This window comes from Rana temporaria, chromosome 5 (assembly GCF_905171775.1).
Source record: "Rana temporaria chromosome 5, aRanTem1.1, whole genome shotgun sequence".
Classification (NCBI taxonomy): domain Eukaryota; kingdom Metazoa; phylum Chordata; class Amphibia; order Anura; family Ranidae; genus Rana; species Rana temporaria.
The window spans coordinates 343,243,536-343,261,574 of NC_053493.1; the positions used below are offsets into that span (position 1 = coordinate 343,243,536).

The following is an 18,039-nucleotide window of genomic DNA, read 5'->3' on the forward strand; positions in this document are numbered from 1 at the left end:
ATGTAAAAAAGTATTCAACTAGAGATTAGTTGCAGGTCTCATTTCTATGTAAGTTTGTATTTTTGCCAGTTGTACATTGACATAGCTGCCAACATTTTAAAAATAAATCAGAGGGGCACCTATACATTAAAAGGAAGATGCGGTGCATGAGACTCATGGGTGCATTGTCCATAGAGCAGGTGTGGTCCGTAAGGTGGATGTGGCGTTACAGCATATAGCACCTTTCCCCTTAGTTTGCTATGTTTAAGACAAACTGGGGCCTCAATGAATACTAGAGAGAGAGTGGGAGTAAACAGGCCCATCACTGGCGTCAGTGGGAGTAACATAAGTCCCATCATTGGTATTTAGTGTTCATAAAATAAGTCCCATCATTGAGATCAGACGGAGGAAAAAAAGGAGAGCACTGGGCATTTAGCCTGGGGGGAAATAGGGAATGTATGACACAACATACAGAATGAGGCTGTGTAGAATAAGGAATGTACAGCGCAATGTTTAGAATGTAGAATTGTGAAATGAATAGGGAACTACACAGCATACAGATTAACTACTTGCCGCCAGCCTACCGTCAAATGACAGTGGATCGAAGCGGTGCGGCTCTCGTTCTGGGGGCGATGTCATATGATGGCACCCAGATTAGGCACAGGTGCGCGGCGATCGCGCATGCACTGCCGCCGTGGCTTTTTACCCATGTGATCGGCTGTGTCCAATCACAGCTGACCACATGTAAACAAGGAAGTGTAATTTATCAGCTCGCCTCACACTGATCAGTCACATTTGTGAAAGCTGTGAAAAGGTAATCAGGGCACTGATCATCAGTGCCCTGATTACAATGCAGCCCCAGCAGTGCCAATTAGTGATGGCACTCTGTGCCCACCAGTCTGTGCCCATCAGTGAGGCCAATTTGTGCCCATCAGTTATGCCAATCAATGCCTGCCTATCAGTGCCGCCGATCAGTGATACCTATCAGTGGCGCCTATCAGTGCTACATAATAGTGCCTCTTCATCAGTGCCACCCCATCAGTGCTGCCTCAACAGTGCCTATCAGTGCAGCCTCATCAGTGAAGGAGAAAAATTACATATTTACAACATTTTATGACAGAAAGTAAGAAAACATTTTTTTTTTTTTGGGGGGGGGGGTTAGTTTTTAAGCAAAAAAATAAACAAAAGCTCTGTTTGTGTGAAGAAAACAATTACAAATTCATTTGGGTACAGTGTTGCATGACCGTTAATGGACAAAGGCAGCTCAGCTGAGGATACAGCATGCAGGTGTGCCCAATTAGGAAGCAGTTTCCTATGGTGGCACACCGAGAAGAGGATGAGTGCTGCCAGGGGGACTCAAAAGAGGAGGATCAGGGCACTTCTGTGCAATGCTATTGCCTTTATATTTTCATAGCTGCACGTGTGCAGTAACTTGTTTATGTTATGATCCTGGGACCTGGCCCAGCACATAGCATTGGTGGGCCCCGGGCCAAGTTGCAGGGCTGTCTTGGCAAATTTGGCATCTATGCATTGATCGGTATATAAAAAAAAGCACACAATTAGAGAATAAATTTGATAAAACATACATATATTGATTAAATGCATTAATAGGAAAACTTTATTGATTTCTAGTAGGAATCATGAGACCGCAAAATATTATTTTTTTATTTATTTTTTATTTTGTAATCTGCTACTGGATATTTTCCTGAGAAAAGTATGAATTCGCTCCAGTCGTCCCTCATTTATCCTCCAGGTTCAAGTACAGAGAATTGTAAACATACTTGAATACAAGGGGCTGGTGACCACAGTGTGAGGAAAAGCTGCAAGCTGCTCAGTTCTTCCATTTGTCTAGCTTTCCTGCCACCATTGATGCCCTTGTTGTTCATCTTGCCCTTAGCCTTTGAAAACCAAGATAGCTGTATGATATACTCTACTTTTAAGGCCGCAACACCACGCAAATATGTTTTTTTTATCTGGGATCATCGTACATTTGTGTCAGCAACAGGATAGTATTTCAGTTGTATGTAATTTTTTTCAGGTTTTTAAATGTTTTTTGTTTTTGTTTTGTTCCTAATTACAAAAATAGAAGGTTCAGGGCTTCAAGTCACTGAGACTGGAATGAGATTTTGAGTGGGTATAGCAAACAGCGACTGCAAATAAAGCACTGTTATGGTTGCATAGTAGCTGGCCATCCACAGTTATTAGCCTCCATGGGATTTACTTCTTTGGCCTAACCGACCAAAGAAGTAGAAATAGAAAGCGTGGGACACAGTTTGTTATCCATCTACTTGAGCATTTAGGCCATTAGACTTATAGTTGGTTTTAGTGAAAATATTCTTTAATAGGTGATTTTTTTTTAACCTTTTCTCTGCCTGAACCGTCTTTGCATTTTTTTTTTGCACACATATTAAAATGCACATTTTAGGCACACGTTCTCTATTTTCTCAAAACAGTGCATGCAATTGTAGTAGTTTCATTTTTTTTGTGTCAAACGATATCAGTGCAGTGGATTAGCAAACCCATATTTTCAGTTAAAAATCCACTAATTTTGATTTTAGTGCAAACAAAAACATTATATTACCAAATTTTTGGTAAAATATAAAAGATTTGTGTGCATCGAGTAAATAGATACCAAAGATATCAAGCCTTAAAACTGTGCACTCCTGTAAAACCGCAACACAATAAGGTACCCAAAATTGTCCATGTAACAAAGTTGCATCCATGTATGATGCAGAGCAGTCCAGGATACATGATGGGGAACCGTTCATTAGAGCACCAATGGCAGTGATCAGATGGCTTTACAGCCACCCAAATTACTTCTATTAGAAAGACAACAGCCTGCTGGACAAAAGTAAATACATTTAAATGTCAGTTTAGATTGAGCGGAGAAAATATTTAAACCTCTGTTCCTGCTGCATTGGGTCTCTGCTGGGAGGATTTACGGGGACAAGAAATTATAGGAAATCCAAAATGATACAGTTGCCACTGGAACAGGAATAGAGGGAACATCTTCCATCGAGAGCAGTAAAAACTGATTAAAATGATATTTCCCATCACTTTGCAAAGATTTCTCTCACTTCCTGTCTCTAGGAAAAGAGAAGACATCTCCCCAATAGGACACATTGTTCTATCCATAGCTTAAAGAGTAACTCCACTTTTGCTATATAAAAAAAAACCCTCTTGGTGATCAGTGTACATTGCAGGTATTTTAACAAACTTTGTTGCAGATTCCTACCTGTTTCTGCTCTGAAGAAAAAAGCTGTTTGTTTATATATGTCTTATGGACACTGATTCTGAGTGGGACTGACTTTTTCATTATTGATTGGCTAATGCACTTGCAGTGCTCTGAGTAAAGCTGCAAGGTCTGCATCCCTTTAGAATTGATTTACCCTTTAGGAGCATCTCAGGATGCCTAAAATCTGACTTGTAAACTTCTGGGAAAATCAGTGAGCCAATCACACAAGCAGGAAATGCCATTTTCTGTGTACAGAACACCCCCAGGTTGCCATATTGCATTTTCAAAAAAATGACAGTGCTGCAGATTGAAAATGGAAGATATTTTTTTGTAACATTAAATGATAATGTGGCTTGTGCTGCAAATATATATGCTATATTATTTTTTATTTGCTAAGAAAGTGGAGTTACCCTTTAAATATACATGGCTTTAAACATACTGTATATTTAAAGTTGTGAACACATAATAGAAGGAGAAAATTACTTAAATTAATCATTTTACCAATAAATACATTTGTGCAAATTATTATGGATGTATTGAAGCTTCTTTTTTTTGCATTTCCTATCTTCAATCTCCCTCAGATATGAATTTGCCACATGTAATGCTAGCGAGGGGGCCTTTCTTTTTTGAGACTGCTTCTTACATATTTTTCTAAAAATGACCACAATGACAGTCTGTCAAAAACAGTGAGAAGATAAATATGTTTAATAAAGAAGGTATGGGAGAGATTTTTATTCCACTGCTCAGTGTCGGAATTGAAAAACATATTTGTCCAGCTTAGAATGTGCCTGCCTGTGTGCATCCTTCATCAAAGACACATTCTGCAACACGCTGTTCATGATGCTGGACCTTGCCTGAAGGGTTCTTACAGCTCACGCAGTCGAAGTCTTTAAGTTACTGTATATTTGAAATCAAGATAGACATAAAAGGACAATTATAGATAACTATAATTGTTTAAATAATATAAAACCAGCGTAAGTCAGAATATCGATGTAAAATACTTGCATTCTTAGACCAACAATAATCGATTTAGTGCATGCCTTCAATAAAATGTAGAAATCTGTTTAATATTAAAATCGATAACAGTAAGTGACCATTTCCAAAAGAAAACACATATATCCCCAAATCTAGAAAGTATGTAAAATGATGCTTATGATATTGGCATATATTATTATATTATGATAATGAAAAAAACTACAATATTAAAGGTGTGGAAACAATATATTTCAATGAACGCCTGACCCAGGGAGCTTGCAATTGTCCTCCGGAGCACAATGGAATAAAGTGTTTTGCCCTAGGTCACCAAAAGCTGCCACTGGTCTTGAACCAAGGTCTTCAATTTCAAGGGCCATTGGCTTAACCAAGGCTACACCTCTTTTAAATCATGTTTCCAGTTAATCCTTTCAGTGCTGGGGAAGACTGAGTGATCTCCCCGCGCATCATAATTGAACTGCGCTGTAGAATAGGGGGCCATATCGTGTGTAGTAACCCAGCTTGAAACACAGTGACCCCTGGACAAGCCGCTTTTATCTCTTTGCCACAGGCAGTGACTTATATGAACATAAGCTTAGCAAAATGGAGATTTTTCATGTAGGCCAAGCTTAGCACAGTGCCAGCAGCAGTCAAGTAAAGAAAAATCTTGCCCAACCATATTTCACTGCCCTAGGGTCTAGGACTAAAACTAGAATAAAATCTTTTGTGTTACAATTTTTAATTTGAACAGTAATCAGGTTACATTTTATGCTTCGTTTTTTTTTGTTGCTTGTAATTAAAAATATACAAAGCCTTTGTGACCCTCTGGAGTCTACCTGTTATAAACAGCTCTCACCTTCCAAGCCATAAAACAGGCCTGCAGCACTTGAACATTAGAGCTAATTGCCTTTCTACATCAAAGGGAATAAAAGAGGATAGAGAGAAATCAGGAAGGGAGGAGGGAAGGACCTCAGCAAAAGGGGGCGACTTCACCTTGAAAGGTTATATGTTTGTGGTTTGGTAAAGCTTTATAAAGTTATGACCTTAAAAAACAAAACCAAAAAAAAAACAACAAAACAAACTGCTGTTTGCGATTAAGTTGATGGGGAAAGTCTATCCCGCAATCTTTCCCTGCTGCTGACACTAAGTCTTTGTTCACATTGAGATTTCTCAAACTGTTGCCAGGGTCACTTTGAGGTCAGACACCACGATGATGTATAGAAGAACATGTCTGGGAATTTCTCTCACACTTAAAACACATACCAGAAAAAAAACAGAAGAGCACCCTGCAAAACTGTCTGATGAGACCCAGATGATAAGATTTTGTTTTTGTGCCATTATAATTTGCCTTTTTTTTTCCCTCTTCTTGCTTTGCGCTACTTCCCTGGCACACAATGTTTTATTAATACGTGCCACAATAGTCTTCAGAATTTCATGTTCCCTGAAGATAAGGACAGTCAGTAGCTCTTTGACACTTCATTCTCCAGCCTTGGGGAATGGGTCAGTAAATCTAGGGGAAAAAGAAAACTTGATTTCAAGGAATAGAAAAAAACGCCACTGGCTGGACTTGGCCCCAGGGCCTGACACTGAATGTGAGTCTCATGTGTGTGCACTTGGCATTAACACAGCCCAATCCCGTCATGATCACAGAGTCACAGCAGACCAAACTGCGCCCCCCCCCCTCCACCCTAATAAATACAGCGTCACCTCCAACTGTGATGAGGAAGCGTGCCGTGTTTGATTAGCAATCACCAGTGGAGGAATAAAGGGCCGGAGCAGCAAGCTATGTTTTCCTCCCCCCCATAATGGCAATCTGTGAATACACATATACATAAATTATCTCAAAGCAAAACCTTTCATTTTAGCAGGCGTTTGTAAACTAGCGTGCAGTCCTCATGTGTGGTTGCCGCAATCACTATTAAAAAGCCCCCTCTTTGTACCAGAAACAATCTCTTTCAAGCTGTCCGAGACCATCTTCCTGGTACAACACTGCATTGCTGGTGTTTATGATATCACCCCCATCCCCAGCACCGCTGTTCATTTCCAGCCTGTGTATTATATTCAGTGATGCTGTTTGCCTTTTTCTTCCCCACTCTTTTGTACTCAGCTGCTGCATATGTTAGACAAGATTTCATTCAGCTGTCAGAGCATTATTAATAAAACATGTGGTGTGGAGAGGTCCACTCTATCTGCTTTCAATCACCGTAGCATTTTCACAATGAAAATTTGATGCAGTACGTAATTTAAACTTAATAAATGATGCTTAAAATGTTTGGAGTGGTAGCTCACTTGCCAACTGTCCCTAATTCCCGAAGACAGTCCTGCAATTTGTCCCAGGACATATGTATATGGCCTGGTTTTTAATGTTATGGTTTAGCCATGCACTCAAATCACTGCAAACAGTTTGCTTAACCAATAGTCATTGAAATGGGGAAAAAATATTAATAAAAAAAAAAATATATATATATATATATATATATATATATATATATATATATATATATAATCAACAAATAGGTTTGTCAGAAGTAGCTATTCCCCCAAAACAATAAAGCAGGTCTCAGAATGTTTTTATTTTTTTTAAAGTGATAGTAACCATGTGCTAGCTATAAAAATCGATCTACTGTGATAGATCACTAGAATTTGTCAGATCTGCATTTGCTCAGTAATGAACCAGGAGCTGTCTATGCATTTAGTGAAAAACAACAACTGGGATTCAAGCAGTCAGCTGTGATTGGCAGATCCATCCGCTTCTATGTAGTAGCAGTGCATTGTAAAGGCTTGTAAAGAGTTAACCGTGTCATCCTTTGATGCCTTCAAGAATACATATGTGCGTTTCCCTTCTCCTTTGCTTGGGGTTCATTTATACGGCCATTATAGATTTTTTATGAAACTGAGCAGTCTAGGGCACTGAGGCACTGTGTGTACAGTTGCCTCCTAATTTATGTGATTTTTACCTGAGCTGAGAAATACGATTTTTATTTTTGTACAGCAATGAAAACAGCATGAAGTGCAGTTCAGTGCAGGGCCTGGTTATCTGGCATTACTCAGATTGCTAAAAATTCATTAAAATGTGACATCAGCACTGTGAGAGACAAATGATCACAGGATGAAAAGGAACAGTGGGCCTTTCATGGATTAGTGCTACACAGCCCCAGCATACAGGCTAACTGCATAAACAGATTAATCCACCAGCAGCATAGCTAAGATTTACAGAATAATTAAATAGGGTTGAGTTACTGTGAAGATTTTCTATGTAATCTGGCTGGTGTGAACATAGAAGTGAGGTGAGTGAGATGCAGATTTCTTGAGATGATCCTTCATTGTATCAAATAACCTTTGCGATTCCCCTTGTGGTGAAACAATAAGAACACTGTAGCTATTCAATTATTAATTACAGGCAGTGCTAAAAAATAAGGCACCAGAAGATAGCTGTTAGCAATAGCTATTGTTTTTTTCTAAAACCGTACCACTGTTTTTTTTTTGTTGTTTTTTTTTTTTCTTTTATATATGCTATTTCAACTCTTACCCTTCATCTGTATCTTTGCTTGTGATACAGTTTTATGCTGGAAAGTACTGAATTGTCATTATGTTTAATGAGCTTTTTCATGTGCACTTGCCTTTATCTTTGCCTCTTACATATACCCATTAGCATCACTATATATGTGTGCCTGTAATGTGTGTGTATGTATGTATGTGTATATATATATATATATATATATATATATATATATATATATATATATATATATATATATATATATATAATGTTTCTTTTAATTAAAGGTTATTATACAAAGATTATATGTCTGTTACTTTTTTTTAATATATAAATATATATATATCTATATTTAAATTAAAGGTTATTATACAAATTATTGTCTGTTTCTTACATGCTTACAGGTGTATTTATTGTATATTGTAAAACCTGTATATGCATGTGTAATGCCATTATTAATTATGGCATTACACATGCAATTCATAATAAATTAATATTATTATTACTTATTGTCATTGCCATCGTTACCATAAGGCTATTAGGTAATTTGGAAATATGACATCTAAAATGGTTCATTTTCTGCATTTCTAGAAGAACAAGCAGAAGAATCGGAGGAAACTCCAAAACTCCAATCTGCAGCCCAAGCTGAGGAGAGATTTACGCATGAGAAAGACAGCAGTGAAGGCAAGGCAGCAAAGGATTCAGGTAAGATTTAATGTTCGCCCTCCTCCTCTTCCCTGGATCCTTTGAGATCCCCAGGTCTGCTGGCTCATCCAGCACTGTAGGTTTTTTTTTTTGCTTTTCCTTTTACTGATCTTTAATTTCCAACTGTCTGGACATTCCTGCTCCCATTCATTGCTTGTGCATTTTGCATGTGATTCCTATCAGTAGCCTCACATTGACCTATTTTTAATCATAACCATCTGACAGGATAGATGCGGATAAGTTGAGGAATATTACAGGACGACCAGTGAGATTATTTTTTAATCAAATCAGTTTGTGTGCTTGTAATTTTTTAAGCGCCTTTCATTAATCTTAGCTGTACTTGTGATTCCTCTGACGACATATTAATTTTTCATAAGCGTAGGATTAGATACTACTTGATTTTTTTTTCTCCTCCTAGCAATCAAATATCTATCCTTGTAGCTGAAAGAATTACATTTTTTTATGTTGACTTTCTGTTCTTAAAGGGCCAACTTGATTTCTAGACTGCTACATAAAAAAATAATAATCGGCCTGTGTTTATAATATACACATGACTATGTGTATATGGGCAAATGACATATGATAGCCCTTTCACATATACTTCTAGTTAAGTTCAACTTAGTACTATTCTCTGCACCTGTTCATATTTTGCATAGTCACTCTATGTACAGGTTCCACAGAACCTTAGATAATCTTGAGTCTAAATGAAAAGAGTTTAAAATTAAACAGGGGGACCGACCTACACACTGGGTTGTTCCCATTTCTATTCCAGCATTCATCTGGGAGTTGTGTGCCCTGCTTTCTAAATCTTCATAGAAGCTAGTTTCCTTATATTCCAAATAGCCTGTGAAAATGCAGACAAGTGCCTTAATGTATTTATTTTATTTAATTAATACAGGCATTTATGTAACGCTGACAATTTACGCATAGCTTTTATATGTATATTGTACATTCACATCAATCCCTGCCCTCAAGGAGCTTACAATCTAATTCACATTCATACATACTAGACATGAGCCAATTAACCTACCAGCATGTCATTGGAGTGTGGGAGCAACTCAGAGTACCAGGAGAAAACCCATGCAGGGACAGGCAGAACATGCAAACTCCAGGCGGGTGGTGCCCTGGTTGGGATTCGAACCAACAACCCTAGTGCTGCTAGACAGAAGTGCTAACCATTTGATTAAGCCCTGCCTTGTCTCTGAGCTCAGTACAGCCCATCCATAGAAAAATATGCCATAGCCTGTATGTCCCAAATAAGTTTGCCTTGCCAGGTAGGCTTGCTATAAATATTAATAGCTTTTGGATACCTATAAAGACACTATAGAAAATAAACTGGTACATGGTGAATTCTGGTGCTTGGGCATTCTGAATTGGAACTAGAGCTTTTGGAGGAATACACTTAGGCATGGGGAAAACATCTAAGCACAAATATATGTAAATAGGTAGCAGTGTCTAATACATTTTGCTGTTCATTTGGACAATGGCAAAAGAAAAAAAAAAAAGAACCTTTCACGGAAGGCTACTTCCAGGAACATTAGCTAAATCCAGGACTGTCTATAAAAACTTGGGACAGTTGAGAACCATACAATTTTAAAATAAGAATGCTTTATTTAATTTACCGTACTAAGCTAGAATTTTTTTCTCAGGTCAGCATGAATAGGCAGATGCATTTATGCACCAAAATCCTTCTAAATTTACATGGGGCATCTGTTTAGAGAAACACAAGACAAAATCCAGCTAAAAGAATGTGCAGATGATCCAGCCTAAGAAGGAGGAAATATCATTGAAACTGGATTTAGAGTGGGGTCAGTTTGAGCTCTTGGAATAGACAAAGCTCTATAATGAAAGCTACTGTCTTTGAAAACAAAACCTTTATGTCATGAAATTTACTTATGCACAAACAAACCCAAGGCCCGCATCTGGCGTGGATACCCAGGTTTTTATTTTCTGTGTTTGATTTGGCAAATATGTGACTTCACCCATGATTTGTATGTATGAGATGGAAATCTATGGTCGCAATGAATATTACATTGGCTATTTTTGCTGCACGCTACACCTAGTTACATTAAGTTGGGTTCATTCAAGCAGAAGAAGTGCTGAGAAAGGTTGAAGCCTATTAGTTGCAGGTAGTCATCTATCTTTGTCTTGTATCCCAGTGACAGTAGACTCAAAAATTTGAAACAAAAAAAAAACTGTTAGAAGAAATGTTAGAAAAATACATTTACTGTATATATAATGAATATTATTTTCAATTTATTTAGCAATGCTTACATCCTTTAATTGTAAAACACGTTTATATTATATCACCTAAAGACGCTTTTATTCCAGGAATAACTTTCATTTTACAACAGCTTTGAAAGTAAAAATGTTCCTCCTACTTTCAAAAATGACTGTGTCATCTGCTTAAATCATTTTCTGTCCAATAATTTATTCCTAACAAGGATTTTATTGATATGTAAAGTTGACTGTTCATTCCAAATTAAGCAATGCCCCAGCAATCTGATTTGTTAGGTGTATTTGTTAACATGTGTTACTTTACAGAGACTGTTTTACATAGTGGGGTGACAGTTCTTTATGTTAAGCAGTAAGAACTACTAAAACCACTTTGCATTTGAGTCTCTGTGATGTGATTTTTTTTTTATATACCTTATTTTTTCATATTTTAGTTGATCTGTCATATGGGGAGGCTGTGTTTGAAATCTTATTTTCTGGTTGCATTGACAAATGGCACAGCTAACATGTAATAGGTGGTTGTTGCCTTATTCTTTCAGGCCCTTGTGCAAGACCCACAGCATATTCTTGGTTGTATTTAACAAAATGTACTTATGGGTTGTACCTAGGACAAAAAGGCAGCATCAAAGCACAGCAAACAAAACTTGTGTACCGTCTGTCTTTTCATTTTCTTTATGTGGCAACCTGCAGACACTTCTGGGCAGTCCCAGGGAACATACAAGCATACAATTTAGAGATCAAGAAGGATTTTTTTTCATTAGAGCAAATAAGACATGCTTTATTAGAGTTTTCGTCAGGATTTCCCTTGGAGTCTTTGTAGATATAAGGTTTTCTGTGTTCTTTTACCTAATTACTTATACAGCAGCAATCTAATCTTGTTGTGCTCTCATATGCACAGTGCTTCCAATAGTGCACACTTTTAATTTTAGATATAATATATAAAAATATATTAAATATGCACATGTGTTTGTGTGTCATGTAATAAAATAGATGCAATGGTATAGATTAGATTACAATGTTGGTTTAAACCATTTCTGCATTGATATGATATCATTAAAATAAAATGAAACTTGCTGTCTGGCAAACATTGCCTATTTCTTCTTCTTCTTCAGTGAATCCTGGTTTTGTGCAATCAGCAGTGTAAGAATGTAAACTACCTGACACTGCATGCAGATTTCATCTGCTATACACATCATTGCGGATCTCTCACTCCCCTAGTCAATTTGTGAACAATAATTCAAATTTTCAGATCCTGCCTTTATAAATAAGCAAGCAGTGTCCCAAGAACCATTTAGAATGCTAGCGAAGACCTGAGAGGCTAAATGTGTCAGGGAAAAGGAAGCTCTGTGTCCTTGAAGTATAAATTAAAGTTAAGAAAAAGAGAACCATGCTAATGGATGGTACAGAAGATATTTTGAGTTGTGTGTGCACTATCCATGAACTTTATTACATAACATAATGTAAGATCAGTTAGGTCTCAGGATTTAAAAAATTCAATCAGAGATCATCCTTAATCATTTTTTTGCAGTGGGACTAATGAAAAATTATGTTTGATTGAAGGCTATGGACTTAAAATGAGCACATTTCACCCATTATAGCAATATATCATTTGCAGGTGAAAACAACCGAGCAGATTCACCAATCTGACTTGGGTTGAGTTGGGAGGCATTTTTGAGTGTTTCTACTATCTACAATAAAAAGAATGTAAACACTATAAGGGAGCAAAGGACATCCTCATAATTTTTGTGGCAGCCATGCAGGGACATGGAAACTAAAAAGTTGAGTTCTTACTACCAGGGTCATGGGAAAAAAATAGGTGATTTAACTCTTTAACATCTTGGAATCAAAAACTACCATTTTGAGTAGGTCCTTGACGTTTCCACTTGAATCAAGGTTTTCTTGGTTTGGCAAGTCTATTAAAAATAAAACTTGGGTGGACTGAGTTCTGACCCCCAACTACAACAATTATGATGTGATCTTGACCTTGTTGTTGGATCTATTTATTTAAATTTATTAGAAATACTGCAGGATTGCTAATGATAGATGTTTGCGTTTATAATGGCCGGATTGGAAATTCGTAGCCAAGATTTCTGGTAACAGCATCTCTTTGCCACAGTTACTAAGAGATATAAAAAAACTGTTGGTAATTCACCCCAGTAGTGTTCAGTCATGTTGGGAATACTAGCTTTGGGTTGGCTTTTTATAGCTATAAGACAAGTATACTCCATAACATGTATTATTCTGTCAGTATTTTACCTTATTTTATTTATTTATTTTAGTTTTTGGACAACAAGTTTGTTCGCAGTTTTAATAAATGTAAAAATAGGCTTATTCCATTTTAATGCTAATGTAAATTATGATTAGCAATTTATACTACTTATCTGCTATTCTTCTTTCATAAGTACATTGAAGTAGATACCATAGTTATCTCAATGGAAGAGATGAGCTGCCAATGGTAATTATCTGTAATATGACTGGATGTGCTTGAGGTAAGGCACTTGACCCAGAGCGAGTTTCACTGGAGGCAGAGATGTTCACAGTGTTGCATGTCTAATACTCTCACTTCAGTAGTGGGTGTTTTTTTTACAGTAGGGTGTTCACTAATGAAGACCCATTTAATCAAAAGCTTTTCTATCATTTGAGATGATAACATTGATTAAATATATAAATATATTCAAAATTTATTAAATAGATCCTATATAAATATAAACAGTTCTTTTTATCTATATAAGCTGCTAATATGAAACAAGACACCTAGAATGGTTTGCTGTCTGCCCCCTGGTTTAAGGCACAGCAGTACTTTGTTCAGACTAGTAGCAGCTTTTCAAAAACTCTGTTCTTCCAGATATAGGGGAAATCATAGAACTCTCCACTGCTTTCCGCTGTTTCATTTTGAAGAAGTCTTTCACAGGCCTAAATACTCTCTCATGGGGATGGAGCAAGCGAGCATAGCCCTAAACGGGGCTCAACTTTATCCAGTGCCTTCCCCACCATTGCAACATCATTACTGAAACAATAAAGAAAGTTGCTATTTTTCCTATGTATGATTCAGACCTGTTATAGGGAGAAGGCCAACATAAATCCTGATTTTCTATTCTAAAAGAGGTACAGTAAAACCTTGGATTGCAAGCAAAATTTGTTATTCCAAAGCACTCGTATATCAAAGTGAATTTCCCCCGTAAGAAATAATAGAAACTCAGATGATTCGTTCCACAACCATTTATTCATAAGTCCTCCAGTTTATAGTCCATCTGAAAAGATTATAGCAATGTGACTTTGAGGCAACTTCAGGGAATGCCTGGGTAATCTTCCTGTAATGTCGGCTGTAAGGTTATTGAGCATAAGCATTTTTTTTTTTCACAAACTCTTCTTAAAGTTTTTGGGCACAAGTCAGATAGAAGTTGCCTTAAAGTAGTACTGGAAACTTTTCTAAAGTTGGAGCTATTTCAGTAGTGCTAATTAAGATGTCTCTCATTGACTAAAATGGGACATGACCCTAATCGTATTGCAAGACCGCGCTCGTTTATCAAGTTAAAATGTATAAAAAAAATTGCTTGTCTTGTAAAACACTCGCAGACCAAGTTACTCGCAATCCATGGGTATGCTTTAAACAGTAAAAGTCTGATTTACGAAAGTATAAGCGGAATGAAGTGAGATGAGTAACATATGATGCAAGGGGATGAAAAGAGAAGATGGTTTTTGGCCACTTTGGTGCTCCAGGAGACCAGTGGAAGGTCACACTGAATTGTGTAATGCTACAACAGCTTGAGAGGCAAGTGCTGCCTGCCTATGTTGGAAGCACAAGTGTATTTTTGTAGTTCTTTGACCATTACAATGGCAAATTATGACAAAAAGAGTCATTGCCCCTCACTGGCCATGTCCATTCATTGACTCCTACACTAGAAAGAAGAGTCTGTAAAAAGCAGAGAGGAGCTAGTGACTTTTTGCTTACTCCAGAGCATTCCACTTGAGGTAAGGTGCCTGTTTTTCAGTAGCATTCCTCCTTTTACATAGACCTACGAATTTATAAAACAAGTATGCCTTCTGAGGCTGAATCTATCAGCTTCTATGTTTACATCATATCCAGCCAAGAAAATAGAATACACAATAACCTCAATGCCAACATGTCAAGCAAGGGAGCAGCACGGCTATTTTGTTTTCAATCTATTAGACAAGTAAGGATTAGCACATGATTAGCACCAGTGTGTTTATAACACCATGTAAGCTGTTGTGCTGTGTTGCTTACATTATGGGAAGGATCCAAGCATACTAAGTAAGACTTCAGCATATGCAAGTTCAATTTGTTGATCGCTCATTCAGAATCCAAAACAAAAAGCCTACTAATGCCTAATTTATATTGTCATTTAAATGTAGTGCCACTTTCGATTAATTATAATCCAAATTATATCTCTATGCAGCAAAATAATTAATATGGAATTCATCCAGATTAATAAATTTGCATTGAAAATGCAGCCTGTCGCTTTTATTGCTAAGGGGAGTATATTTTAATAAGATTGTAAACATTAGGGGAAAAGATAGAAATTAACCTTCGTTATTGCAATGAAAATTGGTCTCCTATTTAGGTCTAATTACAAATGAATATCAATAATTATAATGTAGAATACTGCCTGGATTTGGATCACATGCGATAAGTCAGGAACCTAATGTCTGTTAACGACCAAACGTCTGTTAATGGTGGTGGAACGTTTGCGCTCATAAATAGCAAAGCACAATTTGCTTTCAGGGGATTTTTTTTCCTCTCCTCGTTGCTCTTGCTTGTTTTACTAGATGTTGCCTGCTTTTGATTAACAGGAAGCTTTCAGCAAAATATTTATTTTGGTGCCTGGAAATTACTGTCAAATGAGCGCTTTCCTCCATTTTGAAAAACGCTCTGTATATTTTGGAGCGAAGACTAGAACTTTATCAGCAGTGAAATGATGAGTCAGCACTGTAGCAGACCGAGAATGCTTTTGGTAGACTATACAAGATGTGTAAGCAGTACAAAATACTCAGTTGTACACTGATGACATTCACATAGCATACACTACCCATCATGAGTCTTCCTGCACATTGGAGTCTGTCTGCATTCTGGAAAATATTTCCACCTTCCACTGTTTACCTGCAGCAGCTTGTTGCAATGCCATGCAATTATATCTAGGACAGAGAGAATAAATAGTCCTCTGGAAGCTCTACCTGTATGTGGGTGAACTAGAAGTAAAATAGGCCATATATGGATCAATTTGTGAGCAATCTTAGCATCACTAGCGATAATCTGGTAGTATTGCAGAGATTTTTCACTATACTGTAGCCAATTAAAGTGAATTTATAGTACATTTACTATATCTTCTTATTATACTTAAATTACCATTTTCACTTTTTTCATTCGTTTTCTCAGGTAATATTACATAAAGATGTTTCATATTTACAATCTCCAGCCATAGCTGGCCGGTCTAGTCTTTTTTCACATACAGTACTTGCCAAGCTACCTTTAACTGCTTTTGTTAAAATAAGCCTGTTTACGGAGTTGAATAGCTGAAGCTTAGATAACACACAGCTTAATAAATTGGATGTGTGACTTCTTTTCTGAAGCTGAGATTAAACAGGTCCTTCCTGTTTTATACACCCCCATGCAGAATTTCAGCTAAAGGGGGTCCTAAAAACAGTAGGTAATGCTTTGCTTTCTACATGGTTTCCAAATAATTAATGCACCATATAGTGTGGCAGACTGTACAAACCAACATGCTGATAAGACCTGTCATACACGGTTCGAATCTTGGCCAGGATTCAAACCATTAATAGGCAGGCTGAATGTACCAAGTTGATCGATCAATCAACATGGGTACAACCAGCCTGCCGGATTCACTTGCGATTATAATCACTATCTTCTCCTAGGGTGGATGACTTCCCCTGCAGGCTTGTGCCTTATACAGTTGGATCTTCCTTCCTAGAAAACTGACCATATAACCTGGCAGAGGTTTATTAATTTTACAATTATTCCAAGGTCCAAATAAGGATTTGTAGAATCATTATATCCAGAAAATGGAAATATTACATCACATTTCTTATGTGATAGAGCTACTATTGACATTATGTACAGAAACTGAAGCATCTTACATTTAGGCAACTATTACAAGAGCACTCCTCTCTGTAAATTGCAATTAGATACAAAAGAGCACATATAAAAAAAGACAGTTGATAGTTTCCTTCTGCCGATTTACTGGACAGGAAGTCAGCTTCCAGGTTTTAAATGTCTTCTGTTAATCTCTTGAAACTGCATATTTATATTTAAATGTTGTTAGAAATTGCTTTAAAGCCATTTAACAGAAATAATGTAATTTGGGAATACATTATTTACATAGCAGCAAAGTTGTTTGCTAAGTTATAGCCATCCTCCTAGTTATCTCTTGTGGTAAAAATAGTATGTGCACACACAAACACAAAAAGAAAAAAAGCAGTTCAAGGATAAGAGGCAGAGATAATATATGAGCAATGTCAGAGATGTTCATTAAACATTTGTAAATCTACATTAGCATAAGATTATTTATTGGTTTGAGCCAGGTTGCTGCATTAGAATTTGTATTGGCAGACAGGGCAGGGTTATGCTATCAGATGAACTGTAGGTCAGCAATGTTTAACATTAAATGTTGGCCCTGCCAGATGTCAGGCCTAAAATAACATGCTGCATGAATAAATTCAGCCTTAAACACAACATTTTAAATTTTGCCAAATGACAGCAAGGTTTTAAAAAAAAAAAAAACATATACTGTATAAGGCGTATGAGAACACAAAATTGTCGTGTCCTACTTTTACACAAGCAATTAAACAATCTTCATTTTTTTTATGTAGAAATGATCAACGGTGCAATAGCCAAGAATTTCCAGCACAATAGAAATTTTACAGACCTAGGCTTATATTAAAGGCAAACTCCAGGATATTTGTAAATAAAATCCTTGCAGCACCACATTCCCTGCAAAGGTTTAACTGCTTGGTTGGCTATGGGTAGAAGTAAATGCTGTAATTCTTATGTTATTCCTCATTCCCCAGACAGTCCCTGCTCTCACTCTCCTTTTTGACACTCTGGGTTGTGAATGAGCCCTCGAAGTCTTCACATACAATGCAGCAACCACTAGTCCTGCATTCTACATGATGACGTCAGAGTGTGACCACTGCCCAGAGTACTGGAAAACTGAGGCTTTGGGCAGGCCATAGACAGTGTGTATTTATTTCCTGCAACCGTGGTTGAAATAAATTTGCACAATTCCCCCATCAACACAGACAGTGCTGACAGGGGAATCCCTCCTTCTGAGAAATTGTCTTCTCCCGGTACAGGGGCAGTGGAAGCCATAAGAGATTATCGCTAGTGGCTATAGCACCCTCTTGAGATTATCGCAAGTGAATCCGACAGGCTGGTTGT

General features: G+C 37.2%; 1 protein-coding gene across 2 annotated transcripts in view; it reads left to right on the forward strand.

The window, feature by feature from the left end:
* Positions 1-18,039, forward strand: part of ZFHX4 (zinc finger homeobox 4) — a 202,520-nt gene that overhangs the window by 163,606 nt on the left and 20,875 nt on the right. For both annotated transcript variants that reach the window (XM_040354460.1, XM_040354461.1), the window contains exon 5: positions 8,277-8,390. In XM_040354460.1, the coding sequence (XP_040210394.1) occupies positions 8,277-8,390 (114 nt within the window). The remainder of the gene's footprint in view (positions 1-8,276; positions 8,391-18,039) is intronic.